At 40.0% G+C, this 20,694-nt stretch overlaps 1 protein-coding gene across 1 annotated transcript; it reads left to right on the forward strand.

Annotated features, from left to right (window-relative positions):
• Nucleotides 1–486: 486 nt before the first annotated feature.
• On the forward strand, nt 487–19,926 carry TNMD (tenomodulin). Its single transcript, XM_065916454.1, has 7 exons — nt 487–534; nt 701–832; nt 11,124–11,264; nt 11,476–11,577; nt 17,244–17,397; nt 19,017–19,186; nt 19,677–19,926. Exons 1-7 carry the CDS (start codon nt 487–489, stop codon nt 19,884–19,886), a joined length of 957 nt encoding a protein of 318 aa, XP_065772526.1. The 3' UTR covers nt 19,887–19,926.
• Nucleotides 19,927–20,694: the final 768 nt, after the last annotated feature.

Below are 20,694 nucleotides of genomic sequence, written 5' to 3' on the forward strand. Positions count from 1 at the left end.
TGAATCTCCTACACTAAGCACAGTGCTTGACATTTAATATCCTTGCAATAAATATTTGTTAGATCAAATGGAATTGAAATTAGGTCTCCATTCCTTTCTTTGTTTTGTTTGCTTATTTCTGGAGTATGCAGCATGCATTGCCACTGATATTTTAAGTTCATAGTGAAAAATCATTTCAAAGTGTCCTAGGCTTGGTCCCCTTCCAAACCAATCCCCAGGACAATAGTTTTCATTATAACCTTCTGTCTTTGCCATTCTGGATGGAATTCTGTGCACAGAAGTTATATACATATATGGGTATATCGGTGCAACAAATCGCAGCACAGGAGCCCCCTGGGCTCCTTCAGGCTCTGGTATGACATATTTGAGCCATATAAATTCAGCTTCTCCTCTGGCATCTGTTAGTCGACTCACTTGCAACTCCACCTCAGCAGTGGTCTCTCAGTCCTCTCAAAGCAGGGAAAGAGTGCTGTGTTCTGAGAGACCATGGCAAAGAATCCTCCAGAGAACTGTGAGGACTGTCACATTCTAAATGTAAGTTGATTCATATTTTTTTCCCTTTTGAGCAAAAGCATGGCTTTACAGAGATACTGTATTGCTATGTGAACATTAAAAAGTGAAATTAAAAGTGACTTTGAATTATGGCTTGCATTTTTAAGGGCTATTGTTTATTGTTTTGTTCTGTTTGTATTTTGCTTAGGCAGAAGCTTTTAAATCCAAGAAGATATGCAAATTACTTAAGATTTGTGGATTGGTATTTGGTATCCTCGCCTTAACTCTAATTGTCCTGTTTTGGGGGAGTAAGCACTTCTGGCCTGAGACACCCAAAAAAGTAAGTAAATGCACACTATTATCCAAAGTTTCTGTTTTGAGTTTATTAAATTTAATTAGTGGTTGACATGTATATTACTCTGAAAATGAAACTCACTAAGTTTGTTTTGCATTTATTTTTTGGTGATATGAAAAACCGAACCAAAATTTCGGTTCTCTCTTTTTTTGCCTAATTATTTTGGCAATGGAAAACAAAGTTTTTTCTGTATTTCAGTTAGTAATGATAAGATGTAGAATTATCCATTCTTTTTTAATGCTTGGTTTTAAGGAGTTAAAGTTCCTCCTAGAAGAAAAATTCTTACTGTAAGAAAAAATAGTTTTCATCTTTCTTTCAATTATCTGGGCAGAAACTGATGGAAAAGTAATTATGCTACCACATAAGAAGAAACCACCAGAAATGGCAGCAAAGGATTTTCAAGGATTACGTTTCTGACTTAATGCATCTGCTGTGAGGACAGGCAGCAAACTCCTTTTCAGAAGGAGTAATTCTCATACCTGAGTTCACATTTATTTGTGACTCAAAAAAAAAAAAAAAAAAAAACAACTAGAGTTTTTCAGCTTCTCACCACAGGTTAGTGTTATGTTAGGGTTTAGCCACAGTTGTTGCTGTCCCAGTGAGATAGTAATGCCACAAGGTAGAAAAGTGACACCAAGTCATTAATCACAGATGTCTCAGAATGCTTCTGATATTAGGGTTATTAGTGACGCTTAGCAGGCCATTGTTGTTGATATTAGTGTATCTTAGTGTTATTGTCACCCCTGGGCTCATACACAATGAGCAAGTTTAGCCGTGACTCAAAAAAGAAAAAAATCATAGCCCCTGCATGCCAACAATTTCCATTTGAAAGAGAATTAATGAATTTATAAGCTGTTAAGTGTGAAGATGGTTTTCTGGCTTTATCACATTTTTTTCTTTCAGGATGTGGGATGTTGCTGTTGTTACCACTGTTATTAATTATTTGTTAGCAGACATAGGAAGGGAAAGGCACATATCCAAGAGGCAGGATGAAATAATGGGGAAGGGAAGAAGAAAATAATGGGTTGTTATGGACCATTAGGGGGCTTCCCCAGTGACTCAGCAAGAAAGAATCCACCTGCAATGCAGGAGACACAGAAGGCACAGGTTTGATCCCTGGGTCAGGAAGATCCCCTGGAGGAGGGCACAGCAACCCACTCCAGTATTCTTGTCTGAAAAATCCCATGAACAGAGGAGCCTGGAGGACTACAGTCCATGGGGTCACAGAGAGTCGGACACAACTGAAGTGACTGAGCATGAACCATTAGGAGCCAAAGGAGTGGTAGGAGCAAAGAGGAAATAACATGGATTAATAAGGAAGCACACTGGGGGTATAGAAAATAGAGTCAATTGGAAAGTGAAAAGTGAAAGTGAAAGTTGTTCAGTTGTGTCCGACTCTTTGCGATTCCACTGATTATACATTCCATGGAATTCTGCAGGCCAGAATGCTGGAATGGGTAGCCTTTCCCTTCTCCAGGGTTTGAACTCAGGTCTCCCACATTGCAGGTGGATTGTTTACCAGCTGAGCCAAAAGTTGACTGGACAAGTGTCTTAAAAAAAAAAAAAAAGAGAGAAGTAAGACATAGCAACCTTTGGGTTCTTAACCTCTGCTGCAATACTGACTTTCATTTAGTCCCAGGGGCTACCTTATCAAGTTTAAGCAGGAGAGAGAATAGTGAACTTTCTTTCTTTGTTTTTTTTTTAATACCTTGTTCCAGAAAGGATTTTTTGCATCAACCATTGCATATAGTTAGCCCTTTCTCTTATCATTCTCACTGTTCTCTGCTTCTCAACTACTTTCTGTTCATGTGTTTTTCTAGAGAAGCCATCTAACGTTGGGACTAGCAAAGTCGGCAAAGTAATTGAGATCAGGAAAGAAACAGTAAATAAATAAGAGTGCCAAGATACATTCTGATCCAATTTTGCTATTACATAACTCATTCCCAAGGTGACACACTGCCCCACAAATTGAATCTTGGGTCCTCTTGACAATTACAGATGGGCTAGAGGAGAATTGGGCTTCCCTGGTGGCTCAGAGGTAAAGAATCCGGCTGCAGTGCCGGAGATGCAGGAGATACAGTTTCAGTCCCCAGGTTGGGAAGATCCCCTGGAGGAGGGCATGGTAACCCACTCCAGCATTCTTGCCTAAAGGATCCCGTGGGCAGAGGAGCCTTGTGGGCTACGTTCCTAGGGTCTCAAAGAGTTGGACACGAATAAAGTGAGCATGAGCACGAGAGAAGAATAAACCATTCGTCCTTTATGACCATAATGTACTTAACAGGATGTAATCAGTCACTAGCCCTTTTGGCCACCAATATGTATCTGCCTAAATATGGGGCTATATGACTTTTCTGGTTTTACTGTAGCCATTTTAATTGCAAATCTTATTCTGAAAAAGTTTGTATTTTCCTAAACTTACAGTGCTATTTGTCTCAGTGTAATTATAAATGACTAGGTAGGGACCTTGCTTTCATCTAACAAGGTGTCAAGCTCACTAACAGAGCCCATGGTCACCTCTGCTTTTGTATTATATCATCTTTGCTTCTCACTCCAGTTCGCTTTTTAATGCAATCCTGTGATTTCCTCAAACTAAAGGTCAAACCTTGTCATTGTGGGCACAGAAGAGGTGGGGTGTGTTACCAAATAAAGTTTATCAAGAACCAAATCTCTCAAGAAGTAATCCATTTGAATATGTAACTTTATAGCAAAGGGATTCTCAGAAATGAACATAAAGCAATCTGGTAAAAGATAATAAATAGGTGTCTCCTGGGGTAACTTGTTCTACCGTGAACAAAGGTTGTTTGTTCTCCATTTCAATGGGGAGTTGTGATTTATTGCCTTTGCTATTGAAGTTCAGGTCTTACCCCCAGAAGACCAGGTTAGGTCTACTGCAAACCAAGGAACCAGTTGGAGATGTGGATGTTCCACTAAGTCCACTACCTTTAATTCCCAGACAAAAAGCCCCAGGGAACATCTAGATTTCCAATGACTAGGGCTGCCAATGAGGTTGCCTCGGAGAGGACTTAACGAATGCTGGGAAGTGAAGAGAAATCAGATTAGTCTTGGAAGAAGATTTGCAGAGGAAAATGATCCAGGCATCTTGCACAAATTAAGGAGTCTCCCCTTAGGAGTATGGCCTGGCAAGAAACAGCAGTTAGCAGATGAAAACCCAGGCTCTTCTGGACTTTCCTTTATAAGACTGTGGGACCTATGGAGATGGTAGGGCCCTTGGTGGAGAGAACTGTTGTGCTCATGGATGACAGTGATGTGTTTGGCATCCCAGGACTCCCTCCAAGTTTTAAACGTTTGCTCCTCTAGCCTCCAACCACACCTCCTTTTTATTTTGCTTTTTGACATTTGCTTATAATAAAGTATTTAACATCCCACATCTGGTATTGACATTTCCGTGCCAGTAAGTTTGCCCCTCCTCCTCCCATTATCTCCCACTTTGATGTGGACAAAAGATCCAGATTTTTTATCTGAAATGGGAAGTAAGCTATGATGGACTCCTTCTCACCACACACCTCAGGCATAAGAACATGCACACAAAACATAGAGAGAGGAAGGGATGAAAATAAAGTGAAACAAGGAAGACTAACTTTGAGAGAACTGTTGCACTCCCTTACAGGCTACAGATCCCCAACCCACAGTCACATATAGAAGTCACTTGAACTGAATGAATGCCAGTCAATTGAGTTATATATTCAGCTTTCTTAAACCGAGCAGAAGGTACCTATTCAGTCCCAGAGATTTCAAGAGGACATCACAAGGCTCCACTTCAATGCAGTGACTGCCCAACCATCTTTGAAGCAGATTCCCTAGAGATACATTCTTGCTTAAGGCTTCCTGTATTACACATCGAACTTGAAACAAGGAGAAATCAACTCTCCAGCTAATTCATTCAATATGGAGAAAACAAGGCAGAAAAGTCCCAACTTTTAAACCAACAGTTGATATATATAGCACAGACCTTGTAGCTTATCCTCCCTCAAATCCTTTGTAGAATGAGGCAGAAGAATAATAAGTTAAATAAATGAAAGGCTGCCCTTCCTGCCATATATAGAAACTGCCTGGTGACTTTAGGGCTATTTAGAAAGCCTAAGTCCTAAGGCCCACATGGTAATCCACAGATTCCTGGGGATGTTCCCTCAGCTCCTGCATACAAACAGGATGAAATGAGAAGGGTTGGAATAGGTGGGCATCTGTCTGCGCTCTCCCTCACTTCAACTGCAGATGACAATTCAAAGAGTTTCACTCAGGGCTGCAAACCCAACAGCATTCTAGCCTGAAAATCCCTTGCTCAGAAAAAGTAGTTTCCTGATAAGTCAGGATCTGGCTTTTTTGTGCCTATTTCTCTAATACTAGTATTGGCCAGGGACCAACTTTCTTCACCCCCCTTCTAGGCACACGGGGGATACAACTTTCTTCCCTGAGTTCCCTGGGTTTTCCAAAGTTTGATGGGTGAAATGTGGGTCTGGAGAAGCATTTCATCCTCTCAAGTGAAAGCCGTAGCTGGAGTCTCTTTAGCAGGGATACTGAACTTTACCAGATGGTGCCATGTCAGCATTTTAAAATTTTATTTTCCTCCCAAACCATGCAAAAGTGAAGTCCACCGTTGTCTAGAAACTGTCTTGGGTCAGCTCTTACTCTATGTTGTTGAGGGTCTGCATCAGTCACATAGGTTAGGGCTCTGGCTACTAGGAACACATTTGTATTCAGTCTCATTATTCTCCTAAGGCAGCATTGCTGGCAAATCACATGGTACCAGCCAGAAAAACCCTAGGTCTTCAAAGGGAGCTGTCCTTTAGTGGCTAAGAGAGGGGTTGAGGCTACTGTAAGGAAGTAGCTCAGGAATCAACAGGTAGTAGTAATTCAATGGTTCAGCTTGATCGCTGTCTACTAAATCAGAAAAAAATTGATTTTGCCAAACTACTGTATATAAAATAGATTAACAAGAACCTACTCTATGCACAGGGGTATATTCTATATATTCTATATCTTGTATATATATATATTTTATATCTTGTAATAACCTATGATGGAAAAGAATCTAAACAGCTGAATCACTTTCCTGAAACTAACACAACGTTGTTAGTCGTAGCTACCAGTCTATCAGTCGGTGGCTCAGTCATTCATGTTCGACTCTTTGTGACCCCGTGGATTGTAGCCCACCAGACTCCTCTGTCCATGGAATTTTCCAGGCAAGAATAATGGAGCAGGTTACCATTTCCTACTCTAGAGGATAAAATCAACTATACTTCAGTTTAAAAAGACAATTAATTTTGTCAACTATTCAACATTGCATCTGGCAAGGAGTGGGAGATAAAAATGGGACCCAAACCTCCAGAGACATTTGGTGACTTGTCCAAAGTCACACAGCTTGTAAGTGGCAGAGTTGAGGCTAGGACTAGAAACTGGTCTAGAGATTTTTTTCCACTATTCTTCAGCTGCATTTAAGAATAAGGAGTGGTAAGGGTAGTGGGTAGGAAAAACTTCCAAGTCAGCTTGAATCTCTAGATGAAAGAAATGTGGGTGTTTTGTTTTGTTTTGTTTTTTCTTTTTGAAAAAGAGGAATGTCTGTGCTGCCTTGCCAATTTTTTTTCAAGGGTGAAAACTGGTGATGGAAGATGCAGAAGTCCAACTTTGCATAAGAAATAATGTGTCTGCTCTGTGTTAGTTAAGGAAACACCCAGAGGCCCTTTAATTCCCACAGGCTAGTTCGGTAACAATATGCCACAACGCATTCCCTTCCCTTCCTTCCAGCCTAACGCCTGCTAGCCAGTTATTCTGAGCATGGATTTCACCTTTGGAGGGTGTACCTCATAAACAGACAGTGAAGAAGGATGGTGGAGAGAACAGCTAGATTAATCACAGGCTTCAAAAAACGAACCTAAGTCAAATGTGCTCAGATACTTGTTCAGGACAAACTAAAGCTACTTGCCCCCAAACAGATCCATCACACTGAGGTCTCAGGCAGCTTCACTCTTTATAAAAAGCTTTTTTTTTCTGATCTCAGAGATTGTCACAAATGGAGGCCAGAAAACACAGCAAACTGTGAAAGGGGGGTGTTAGGGCTCATTTGCTGCCTGAGTGGAGGATTTAACCAGACTGAGGAAAGAATTCCTGGGCAAGGAAGAGAAATGAGTCTGTGTTTTCTCCATGTTTTATCAGTGCACTCCTCTTATATCCTTCACGCCTTGGACTTCACCACATATCTATCTCACTTTACTTCTGAGTCATATCCCATCCCATTGGTTTACCTGTCCCACTCCAGTGTTCTGGTCCTTGATATTTGAGATCAGCCTTACCTGTGGATGAAGCTGGAGCCCATTTGAGTGGTGCAGGAAAGATGCCCTTAAAATATCTCTTATTCTTATTGCCATTGTGTTTAAAATCCACTAGTAATAATTATTTCCTTTGAGTTAAGTATCAAACTCAATTTTTTAAATGCCCATCACTAATATCTTGGTGTGAGATCATTTGCCAGGTCGATTTATCTGATAAAAGGTGTCAGAAAAACCACAAAATTCCTAGATGTCTAGACAGGAGACAGAGGAATAGAGGGAGATGGGAAGAGGAGGAAGGGCTAGAAAGGCGCAAAAGGAGCAGGATATAAAGTACAGAAAAGGGAAGCTAGAAGCACCAAAGATTAACTTGCCCTAATTTGCCAGTTTGGCAGAAGTGTTCTTATCATATTCTGACCCTGCTCTGTCCTTCTTGGAATAAAGCTGACTTGGAGGCAGTCTGAAATGAGCTACGAGGAGCCCACTCACATTTCTCTCAGACAAGTCATCCTGTCTCCGCTTTAGTTTACACCCAGAGTGGACAAAATCATTTATTCCTTCATCTCCAGAAAGACCCTTAGCCCCTTAGCCAGTGAGCTTAGTAGAAAGAAAAGTACTTCTAAAGCCAAAGGCATGAGCTCAGTCTTCATATGGGCCAGTTAAGCAATGTGCTCCATGGGGACTCGGACGAGACAGTATGTCTGGATTTGCTTAAACTCATCCCTAAGCAGTCCAAAGTGGGCCACCAGCATCATCTGCCTAGACAAAGTTTGTTCCAAAAGGACACCTTTGATAATGGAATTCCATCTGAGTGAATATATAGCCCCCACCTCCCACCCAGAATTCACATATAAATGAAGTCATTCTGATCCCACTATCATTATTAACAAAAAGGCAACATGCTGGTTAATAATTACAATCAGAATGGACGCCTCCTCCCCCAACAACAATAACAACAAAACTCTTTGAAAGAATGCTGAAAATAATCAAGATCTGCTGAGCTTGGCAGTTTCCAATAGTTTTCATCTAGCAAGGTGTCCAAGTGAAATGCATTGCCAGCAGTGCAGGAAAATTCATTCCACAGAAGTACACTGAAATCCTAAATGTCACCAGTATGGTTCCATAGTCTTCTCCCAATGATTGAAAATGCAGCCTGTATTTTCTCTTTTGCCCAGGTAGGCAGCGTTCCAACATCCCCTGGTCTCTAACCTCATTTTTCCGTGCAATAATCCATCAGTTGTGCTACTGTTGAAACAAACACCCCATCCCACCCCCACTGACTGGTGGTGTCGACATTTGTCTCAGCAATGGATAATATTTCTAAAGAAATTCCCCCCTGTTGGGAGATCTGACAAGGCTGAATCTGCATTAGATGCCTCTCTCCTCTACTTAGGTCAGGCCCACTGAGAGCTCAATTTGTTGCCATAAGGTAGAAGTTTCTCGGGCTGGCTGCAGAGCTGCAACTCAGAACAAATTTATAACTAGAAGCAAATAACAAGTCTAAGGGAATTTGCTACCTGTCACAAACCAAGTCAGACTCACTGTGTTAACTCTGCAGTTGCTGGAAAGTTCTAAATAGTGTTTTCCTTCCTCTTTTAAAATGTTGTCTCTTAAAAGACCTTGCCAATGCTCAAATGCCAAATGTCTTTAGGAAGACAAGAATTTGCCATTGGTGGGAAAAATGTATTCAACAAATATTTCAGCTCTGACCATGTCCAAGTTACTGTAGGGCAGCAAAGAGGTAAATATCATTGTCTCTTGCTTTCCTATTCAGTGACTAAATCAACTTTTCACACTTGAGGTAACAGTGCTTCTACAAGCCCTTCCAACTTGTTTTTCTACTTGAGGTGGGGAAAATTTGACCACGTTAATCTAACATTCAGTCACAGACACTGGCAGACATTAAAAAACAACCCAACCCAGTGCAAGCTCTAAAAGACTGCAGCTGGGAATAGAATCATTAGAAAGCAATGTTGGCTCTGCGGATGACTTGCTTTTTCAGGCTTTCAGTTTAACAAATGCTTTTCATAAGGAAAGATGAATATGAAGAAACGTGATAGCAAAAGGCCTCCTAACAACAGGGGTAAGATAGACTTCCACATGGCACCATCAGGGCTGGCCTGGTTTGTGATAGCAAATTCCTTCAGGTTTTTCTTATGCTTCTAGCTGTAAGCACATCTGGCTTCCCTGGTGGCTCAGCGGTAAAGAATCGGCCTGCAATGCAGGAGACCCAGGTTTGATCCCAGGGTCAGGAAGATCCCCTGGGAAAGGAAACGGCAACCTACTCTAGGATTCGTGCTTAGAGAATTCCATGGACAGAGGAGCCTGGCGGGCTACAGTCCACAGGTTTGCACAGAGTCAGACACGACATACAAACTAAACAACAACATAAACATGTCCTCAGTTATAAGCAATGGGCATGTTAATAGACTGGGCTACTCTATGGGCCTGGGCCTTTTGGTCCTTAGAAAGAGAATGGTCTCTTTTAGAGGTTAGCAGAGAGTCTGGGATTTTGTTTCAACCATTCAGGAGTAACCTGATATTTAGCTTTGCCAAGGTGCTCTTCTTGGAAGAGACCATATTACATAGTGCATATTACAATTCATGGTTATTAAATTCTATATGCAGGAGAACCTAAAGACTTAAAGTCAGCTGAATCGAGTTTGGAAAAGAGAACTCAGGAAAAAACTGAATAGATTTTGTTAGCCCGTAACAGAGAAGGTTAGGGGAAGGCAGTAAATATTTCCTGGAGTTTAAAGGGCAAAAGGAAACAGTTGAGGTCAGGGTTAAGATTTTTACTTGATATTCGCCAAAGACAATGGTCTTCAGTGTTTAAAGAGGACATATCCAAGACTGTTGAGGCAATATTAAATCTCTGGATAGATAAGAAGATAAAGAGCAATACCTAAGCATTCTAAATCTGTTCAAGTCTCTTAGCCCTACTGAATTTCACAGGAAGAAAGTGGGTGACCCTTGAGTACTTAGAAAGGGAAATGGCAGTTTAAAGAAGCAGTAGAGGGTTTTGGCGGTTCCTCTTCTTACCATAAGGGAAAAGCACCTTACAGACCGATTTGCAAAATATCATTTGCTATTTAGTCAAGGGTGCCAAGAAAAACTGTTGGAATTCTTAGTAATTAGTTCAACAACTTGGCTTGAATACAAAATACTAACTCTGAAGGGATCCCCATATCAGCCCTAGTGCCGAAAAACACCTCACTTTAATCTCAAGTCTCAGAGAATTCCCAACAGCAAGCTGCTGAGACGGCACCTTTCTACAAAGGCTCTGGGAAAAAAAAAGGTGCCCCAGATATTACCCAATTAAAGTGTCTTATGAACGAACATGCTTCCTTAGTGGCTCAGTGGTAAAGAATCTGCCTGCAATGCAGGAAACGATCCCTGGATGGGGAAGCTCCCCTGGAAGAAGAAATGGCCACCCACTCCAGTATTTTTTTTTTCCATTTATTTTTATTAGTTGGAGGCTAATTACTTTACAATACTGTAGTGGTTTTTGCCATACACTGACATGAATCAGCCATGGATTTACATGTGTTCCCCATCCTGAACCCCCCTCCCACCTCCCTCTCTATCCCATCCCTCTGGGTCATCCCAGTGCACCAGCCCCGAGAACCAGATCGCCACTCCAGTATTCTTGCCTGGAGAATTCCATTGACAGAGGAGACTGGCAGGCTACAGTCCATGGGATTGCAAGAGTCGGACACAACTTAGCTACTAAACCACCACCACCATGAATGGACATCTGTGTGTGTGTGCTAAGTTGCTTCAGTTGTGTCCGATTCCTTGTGACTTTGTGGACTGCAGCCTGCCAGGTTCCTCTGTCCATGGGATTCTTCAGGCAAGAATTCTAGAGTGGGTAGCCATTCACTCCTCCAGGGGATCTTCCTGACCCAGGGATCAAACCCAAGTTTTTTACATCTACCTGCATTGGTGGTCATACTGAGTATCTTGAAGCTTGTTTTCCTTTGTTCTCTCAGACATATGACATGGAGCACACTTTCTACAGCAATGGAGAGAAGAAGAAGATTTACATGGAAATTGATCCCATTACCAGAACTGAAATATTCAGAAGTGGAAATGGCACTGATGAAACATTGGAAGTACATGACTTTAAAAATGTAAGTTGGATGTTTTCCCCCTAAGGCTTCCCACTTAAAATATTAGAACACTTGAGTCAAGTTAAAAATAGCCTGTAGCCTCCATTTAATTTATAAGAGAAAGCATTCCTTTTGAATTCAAATTTTGCCAGTCTGAGGCCATGACAAATCATGACACCCATTAATTGTGGCTATTTCAGGAAGTTTTCTTATTTTTTTGTCTGTTTTATAGGGATACACTGGCATTTACTTTGTAGGTCTTCAAAAATGCTTCATCAAAACTCAGATTAAAGTGATTCCTGAATTTTCTGAACCAGAGGAAGAAATAGATGAGGTATGTAAGAATAATAGTAGTAGTAAAAGCCATAATTTGTTGGGGACTAATTATGTGTCAGACTTTGTACTAAATGCTTTACTCTTATTTGATTCTAACAATGATCCTATAGGCAAGTACTATTATTGTCCCCATTTTCAGATGCGAACCAAAAAGTAACTTGCCCAGTGTTACACAATTAGAGAAGAGCAAATTGGGAACTTGAACTCAGACCTTTCAAAAACTAAAATTCATACTTTTAGGTCCAACATTGTACTTTTTTTTTTAGCTTTTTTTTTTTTTTTTTACTTTTAAAGGGCATTTTAATAGACATTTCTTCTGTAATCCTAAATTACATTTTTTTTCCAGTGGGTTTTTTTTTCCAGTGGGTTTTGTCATACATTGATATGAATCAGCCATAGAGTTACACGTATTCCCCATCCCGATCCCCCCTCCCACCTCCCTCTCCACCCGATTCCTCTGGGTCTTCCCAGCCCACCAGGCCCGAGCACTTGACTCATGCATCCCACCTGGGCTGGTGATCTGTTTCACCATAGATAATATACATGCTGTTCTTTCGAAACATCCCACCCTCACCTTCTCCCACAGAGTTCAAAAGTCTGTTCTGTACTTCTGTGTCTCTTTTTCTGTTTTGCGTATAGGGTTACCGTTACCATCTTTCTAAATTCCATATATATGTGTTAGTATACTGTAATGTTCTTTATCTTTCTGGCTTACTTCACTCTGTATAATGGGCTCCAGTTTCATCCATCTCATTAGAACTGATTCAAATGAATTCTTTTTAACGGCTGAGTAATATTCCATGGTGTATATGTACCACAGCTTCCTTATCCATTCGTCTGCTGATGGGCATCTAGGTTGTTTCCATGTCCTGGCTATTATAAAGAGTGCTGTGATGAACATTGGGGTGCACGTGTCTCTTTCAGATTTGGTTTCCTCAGTGTGTATGCCCAGAAGTGGTATTGCTGGGTCTTATGGCAGTTCTATTTCCAGTTTTTTAAGAAATCTCCACACTATTTTCCATAGTGGCTGTACTAGTTTTTTTTAGCTTTTTTTAACTTTTTATTTTATATTGTAATACAGTTGATTAACAGTGTTATATAATTTCAAGTGTACAATAAAGTGATTCAGTTATATACATATATGTATATATATGTATATATATACACGCGCACACACACACACACACACACACACACACACACACACACACACACATATCTATTCCTTTTCAAAATATTTTCCCAATTAGGTTGTTACAGAATATTGAGCAGAGTTCCTTGCACTATAGAGTAAGTCCTTGTTGGTTTTCCATTTTAAATATAGCAGTGTGAACATGGCAATCCCAAACTCCCTAACAATTCCTTGACCCCTGGTAAACATAAGTTCATTCTCTACGTCCTAATTTGTTTCTATTTTGAAAATAAGTTTATTTGTATCATTTTTTCAGATTTCTCATATAAGTGATGCCATGATATTTCTCTTTCTCTGATTTACTTCACTCAGTAAATTCTCTAGGTCCATCCATGTTGCTGCAAATGGCATTATTTCATTTTTAATAACTGAATAATATTCCACTTTATATATGTACCACAACTTCTCCATCCATTCATCTGTCAATGGACATTTAGGTCGCTTCCATGTCTCGGCTATGTGCTGCTATGAACATAAAGGTATATACTCTTATATATCTTAAAATAACTCATATATATATATATATATATATATATCTGAATCACTGCTGTACACCTGAAACTAACACAACATTGTAAATCAACTATATTTCAATAAAAGTTAAAAAGTAACTTAAGGATAGCAGCCATTAACATTATGTATGTTTGCTTCCAAACCAAAGATTTCTGGTAAGAGTGGTGAGCTATAGGAACAAAATCAATCTTGCCAAATCAAAAGCCCCAAAGCCATTTGGGATCCTTGCTGCTTTTGTCGCACTGTGACATTCACCTATTCTAAAGATTTTAATTCAACACTACTATATACAAAATAGATAACCAACAAGGACATACTGTATAGCACATAGAACTCTTCTGATTATTATATGGCAGCCTGGATGGGAAGGAAGTTTGGGGGAGAATGGATACATGTATATATGTGGCTGAATCCCTTCTCTGTTTACCTAAAACTATTACATCATTCTTAATCGACTATATCCCAATGCAAAATATAAAAGTTTAAAATAAGAAATAAAGATTTCAGTTCAACACTACCATATATAAAATAGATAACTGACAAAGACCTATTGCATAGCACAGAGAACTATACTCAACATCTTGTAATAAATATATAGCTGAATCACTTTACTGTACACCTGAAAGTAACACAACATTGTAAATCATCTATATTGCTATTGCTTGTGTGCTCAGTCAAGTCCAACTCTCTGTGACCACATGTACTATAGCCCTGCCAGGCTACTCTGTCCATGGGATTTCCCAGGCAAAAATACTGGAGTGGGTTGCCATTTCTTTCCCCAGAGGATCTTCCTGACACAGGGATTGAACCCACATCTCTTGTGTCTCCTGCATTGGAAGGTGGGTTCTTTATGATTAAGCCACCAGGGAAGCCCAAAATCAACTATACTTCAAAAAAAATTAAAATTAAGGGACTTCCCTGGTGGTTCAGATGGTAAAGAATCTGCCTGCAACGTGGGAAACCCAGGTCCGATCCCTGGGTCGGGAAGATCCCCTGGAGTAGGAAATGGCAACCCACTCCAGTATACTTGCCTGGAGTTGCAAAGAGAGGGACACAACTGAGCTACTAACACTGGTGGTCTAGTGGCTAAGACTCCACGCTCCCAATTCAAGGGGCCTGAGTTCCATCATTGGTCAAGCAACAAGATTCCACATGCCACTACTAAGACCCAGCACAGCCAGGTAAATAAATATGGTACATATACACAATGAAATATTACTCAGCCATTAAAAAGAATTCATTTGAATCAGTTCTAATGAGATGGATGAAACTGGAGCCAATTATACAGAGTGAAGTAAAAATTTAAAAAGTATTTCAGTTCATTCATCTTACCATTTTATGCTGGACTGCTAATGGAATGATCTATCCTTAATATCTCTAAGAAAAGAAAAAGCAAAGAAGGTGAGAAGTACAGTGTAATGCAAATTCTCTGAAAGCACACTCCTAGGTCAGGGTAAGATAACCTAGGGCATCAGTGCAACCGCTTAGTGGCCTTTGTAGGCCTAGTGGGAGATGGAGGATTATTGCTTAAAATACAGCCATCAATAAAATAAAATAAAATAAAATAAAATACAGCCATCAATAAAGCCCAGGAGACTCTTCATTTTTCCATGATATTCTGACAATAATTATGGTATATTGCTGTCAGTGGAGGAAGGAGGGGGACCTTAGCTAAGGACGTATTGTGACTATAGCCAGAAGAAACAAATGGGTTGGGTTGGTTTTCTTAGCACTTAACTGGCAAATCTAAAATGAAATTATGCCAATAGCACAGTGACCACTGTACTATAAATATCTTTTTCTTTTTCTTCTCTCTCTCCTAGGTTCTTTTACATTTTTCTCTTGCCCAACTCTCCATCTTAATTCTCATCTACCCATTTTTCTTTTTCTTTTACTTTTCTTATTATTTTAGGGGATGAGGTGGTGTGGGGATCATTTTTACTTTACATTGTCCAAGTCTTATGGCTGTTACTGGCTCCCACAGACATGCTATTAGTCTCCTTATGTCCAGAGAAATTACAGACTCTGGTCCCTACAGTAAATAATGTAAGCCTTTGAGTTGGGCCAGCCAACAGTGACATTCCACACTGACATGACAAGATTTCTTTTCTGAAAAAGTTAAAGACAGGGACTTCCCTGGTAGTCCAGTGGTTAAGACTCCGCACTTCCACTGAAGGGGGCATGGGTTCAATCCCTAATCAGGGAACCAAGTTTCTACATGTGGTGCTGCCCCCCAGAAAAGTTAAAGGCAAAGGCCCATAATGTCTCATTTTGGCCATAATTTATTCTTCAGTCTGCCAGATTGCTTAAATAACGTAAACATTCATCTCATGATAGTGAAATTGCTTTGTCTTCAAGAAAATCCTATTTTTATACTCAGGATACAGATTGTTTTTATGAGACAAATTTGTGGTCCTGAATGAGAAAAATCCTTTATTCTGTACTTCCCTCACCATTGTATCCATAGTTTTTACATGTTAAACATGCAGAGCAGGTATATAAATAGCCCTGATTTTGCTAACAAAGCTAGTCAGTGTACCAACCTCATTCTATACAGTCCCTTTCAGTGTATACCAGTCTTTACAGACCCCAGGGCAAAGGAGCTAAGATGAAGAGTTTTAAATGACTAGGAGAAAAATTACACATAGCCATATTTCAAAGAATAAAAACAGTGAAACCATAAAACTAGAAAGAAACAAGAGAGAAAGGGAAAAATCTAATTAAGATTACAGGGTAAAGTGTCAAAGTCCAAGAGACAAATGATTAAGAGATAAGTATACCAGACTTCCCTGGTGGTGCTGTGGCTGAGACTGCACACTCCCAATGCAGGGGGCATGAGTTCGATCCTTGGTCAGGGAACTAGATCCCACATGTTGTGACTAACAATGTGCATATCTCAAAGAAGATCAAAGATCTCGTGTGACATAACTAAGACCTGATGCAGCCAAATAAGTAAGTTTTAAAAAAATATATGTTTAAAAAGAGCTAGGTATACAAGACAATTACTTCCAACATGATAAACAGAAAAGCAGGTAGTGTTCTTGACAATAAAAAAAAAAAAAAGATTGCCTAAATAAAAAGCATTCTGTCAAACAAACTCCAAGCATCTAGAATGAAAGGAGTAAAACAGTAGTAAGGGCATTATAGTCACAAGTTGAGACTTGACTTTGAAACAAACAAACAAAAAATAAAAACATCTTTGGTACTACAGCTATACCATTAACAGGCAATCTTGAAAACCAAAATATTAGGTCCTGGTGCTACTTAACTGATTTCACCAATTTGGATTATAGGAGTGTTTTTCAGCTTGAGATAAAATTCAGCTTGCAATCCTAGTCATAAGCCTAAAATAAGGCAGGCACTCACAACATCCAAGGGGTTCCCCCATGGGTCAACAGGTAAAAGAATGTGCCTTCAATGCAAGCAACACAGGACATACAGGTTCAGTCCCTGGATCAGGAAGATCCCCTGGAGTAAGACATGGCAACCCACTCCAGAATTCCTGCCTGAAGAATCCCATGACAGAGGAGCCTGGTGGGCTACAGTCCATGTGGTCACAAAGAGTTAGACACGACTCAGTGACTGAGCATACACACACAACATCCATTTAAAAGAAAACAAATATAAATCACTCAGGGTTCCAGAAGGCCAAATTAAAACATACTTGGCCCAGTAAGAGACCCAGAAAATGATGGAGAGCTTTCCTGACTTTAAGAGAAATTGAGCAGAGAAAGCTGCTGTTTCAGTGAGCAGACTTACTGTTAGAGGGGAGAAGGTGAAACAAGTTGCTAACTCTCTCAAGGGCACCTACTGTATGCACATCTCAGCTACTTCACAGGAAGCACTGGGATTGTAATTATTATGCAGACTTGAAATATGTTTTCCAGTATCACATAATGTCTCACTCACTTTATTAATTTATCTGCCCATCCCCACCCTGAACTACTTTCTTCTCTCAGAATGAAGAAATTACCACAACTTTCTTTGAACAGTCAGTGATTTGGGTCCCAGCAGAAAAACCTATTGAAAACCGAGACTTTCTTAAAAATTCCAAAATTCTGGAGATTTGTGATAATGTGACCATGTATTGGATCAATCCTACTCTAATAGCAGGTATGGCTTCCCCCTCCTCCTCCTCCTCCTCCTCCTCCTCCTCTTCATCTTCTGCTTTCCAAAGTCAGTAACGGGTTAATGTTACCAGCATTCAGAGACTACATTTCTATGAAAACAAATGATAAGCTTGTATCTTCTTAAATGAAACTGTATATGCTGACGGCCAGTGAGGAGGAGATTTTTCACAGCCAAGTTATAAATCAGATAAATTAATGCTGACAGTCTATTAAATATCCCATCAAAGGTAATGCCACCCCAATGTGAGCAGTGATAGCTAAAAGCTAACCTGTCTCTCTTTGTACATCTATATTCATTGCAGTCAGGCTACCAAACTATGACTCAAACCACTGTGTGCTCAACCCAAGAGTGGAGGAGAGGAGAGTCAAAATAATGCCCTATTGTCTCAAGAAGGATTTTCTATGTCAAATGGTGGCATTCTCTTCAGAAGAAAGGACACTCACTGCAATACCAATTTCTTTGTGACTATTTTAGGAATCAGTATAAAAGCAATTGGATGTTAAAGGTCCAGAGTTAAAGACACCAGATCTCAACTTCCAGTCAGCCCACAGAGAGGGCAAATGTCCCTGGACAGCTCATTCTGCCTAACTAGCATAGAATTTGGTCTCCCTCATTCTGGACAGCATAGATTACTATATTGCCCAAGAGAGAAGGAGCTAATCAATGTGGGCATCTATTAGTACTCTTTGGCCTTAAAAAAATTGTGGTTTCCTGGATTGGACACTACAACTTCTGCTTCAACATCCTTCTCCTAAATGATGTTAGTGGAGATAATGATGAAATTTGAGTAAAGTTTGTAGTTTAGTAAATTTTATTGTACCTATAAAGGGCTTCCCTGGTGGGTCAGTGGTAAAGAATCTGCCTGCCAATGCCTGCAATGCAGGAGACATGGGTTCAGTCCCTGGGTCAGAAAGATCCCCTGGAGAAGGGCATGGCAACGCACCCCAGTATTCTTACCTGGGAAATCCCATGGATAGAGGAGCCTGGTGGGCTACAGTCCATGGGGTTGCGAAGCGTCAAACACAACTTAGTGACTAAACAACAACAACACATTGTACCAATGCTAATTTCTTAGTTTTGCTCATTGTACTGTGGTTATATAAAATGTTAACCTTAGGGGAAATTGGGTGAAAAGATATACAGATACTCTGTACCACCTTAGCAACTCTTCTATAAATCTAAGATAATTTCTAAATACAAAGTTTAATAAAACATATTTAACAGAAAAGAGAAGGGATGAGGAAGGAGGACAGAGGACACTATATCAAATCAGGCAACCAAAAATATTTACTGAGCACCAACCATGAGTAAAATCATTGTGGGAGACACCAAAGTCCCCTGCCCTCAATTTTTAATTTAACACACTAATAAGGCAAAACAGTAAGTGTTTGATGCCAAGTGAGCAAAGGTGTCTGTGTACATAGGAACGGTCAGATTCTTTTTGGAAAACCTCCATAAAATGTCAGCTACAGAACCCTGGAAAAGTGGTTCATGCAATACCTAAATGAGGACAGTGAGAAGACACAATTAAAATCTCTATTCCCAAATGCTAGTCCCCCAAGCAAAGCGGCTGCATCACAACTTTGTGCGTATTACCTTAGTTTCAGAGTTACAAGACTTTGAGGAGGATGGTGAAGACCTTCACTTTCCTACCAGTGAAAAAAAAGGCATTGAACAAAATGAGCAGTGGGTGGTTCCTCAAGTGAAGGTGGAGAAGACCCGTCACACCAGACAAGCAGCAAGTGAGGAAGAACTCCCAATCAATGACTATGTGAGTTCTGTGCACATTATTCTTGTTTAGAGGAAAAACAAAGAACCTTCACAAACCTCACTACCTCTCAGATCAAAGTCACTGAAAGGAGAATGGTCATTGTTTTAACAAAAAAAAGTATTTAAGAAACTTGGAATACGTAAAAGGCTCATTCAAAATCAATCTTGTCAATATTTCACGATAAATGATAATGGTAAGGAATATGAAAAAGAATATATATATATATAAATATATGTATAATTGAATCACTTTGCTGTACAGAAAAAAATTAACACAGCATTATAAATCAACTCTATTTCAATAAAACTAAGTTTTTTAAAAAAATTTAAATTAAGAAAACTAAAATCAATCTTGATCTAGTCCATTGATATATCTCCAAAATCAGGCTCAGGAACTTCATTACTCACCAGGCCCCAACTTCTATAGTTTCATATTCCTCCCCTGTTTGGTGGACTTCTTCCCCTCCAACACTGGTTTCTTCTTCTTTCAGACTGAAAATGGAATAGAATTCGACTCCATGCTGGATGAGAGAGGTTACTGTTGCATTTACTGCCGTCGAGGCAACCGCTACTGTCGCCGCGTCTGTGAACCTTTACTAGGTTACTACCCGTATCCATATTGCTACCAAGGAGGGCGGGTTATCTGTCGTGTCATCATGCCATGCAACTGGTGGGTGGCTCGCATGCTAGGGAGGGTTTAATAGCAAGTCTGAGCTCGAGTGCTTAAACTTCTGGCAGCCAACATATAATAAATGCATGCTATTCAATGAATTTCTGCCTATGAGGCATTTGGCTCCTGGTAGCCAGTACTCCGGAATTACTTGTAGGTAATTCTTCTCTTCATGTTCTAATAAACTTCTACATCATCACCAATGGCCTGATTGCTGCTGAACACACTGGGTAAGTGTTTGCTAAGAATATTTCCTGCAACTGAATGGAGCAGATCTGCCTCACGTGGAGAATGATGAAAACTTGCACTTCATCAGGTTGGGGGTGTAGGAAAAGGCAAAGCATAAAGATTCTCAAATATTGTATTTTACTGGACTGCATTGAAAAAGTGGAAATAGGGGCTGATGATAAAATGCCCCCCCCCCATAGCTGATGCCTGAAACCATGTCCTTTTGTGCATATCCCAGTGTTTCATTATCTGAGAGACCTATTGTGGACTTACTTAAGCATCTCTTAAGCCACTGGGCAGGCATTGAATCATAGCAGGCCAACACTAAAATATTCCAAGTGCTCAGACTCAGCAATGGAGAAAGCTAACTTAGCAAAAATGGTCCCAGGCTCTCCTCCTGTGAATAAGAGCTCAATTTTGGACAAATTCAACACTTTATAACTTTCAGATATGACTTCTCTTTCAGATCAGTGTCTGGTTACATAACTTTCCAAGGCAATAAGCCTAGAAAATGGGGATCCATAAATATCATTCACAGAAATAGGCATTATAGGACATTACTGAGGTAAGGAGTCCAATAGAATGCTGTTTTTCCCCCAAAATCACAAGAA

The sequence above is a fragment of the Muntiacus reevesi genome, chromosome X (assembly GCF_963930625.1).
Source record: "Muntiacus reevesi chromosome X, mMunRee1.1, whole genome shotgun sequence".
NCBI classification, from domain to species: Eukaryota; Metazoa; Chordata; class Mammalia; order Artiodactyla; family Cervidae; genus Muntiacus; species Muntiacus reevesi.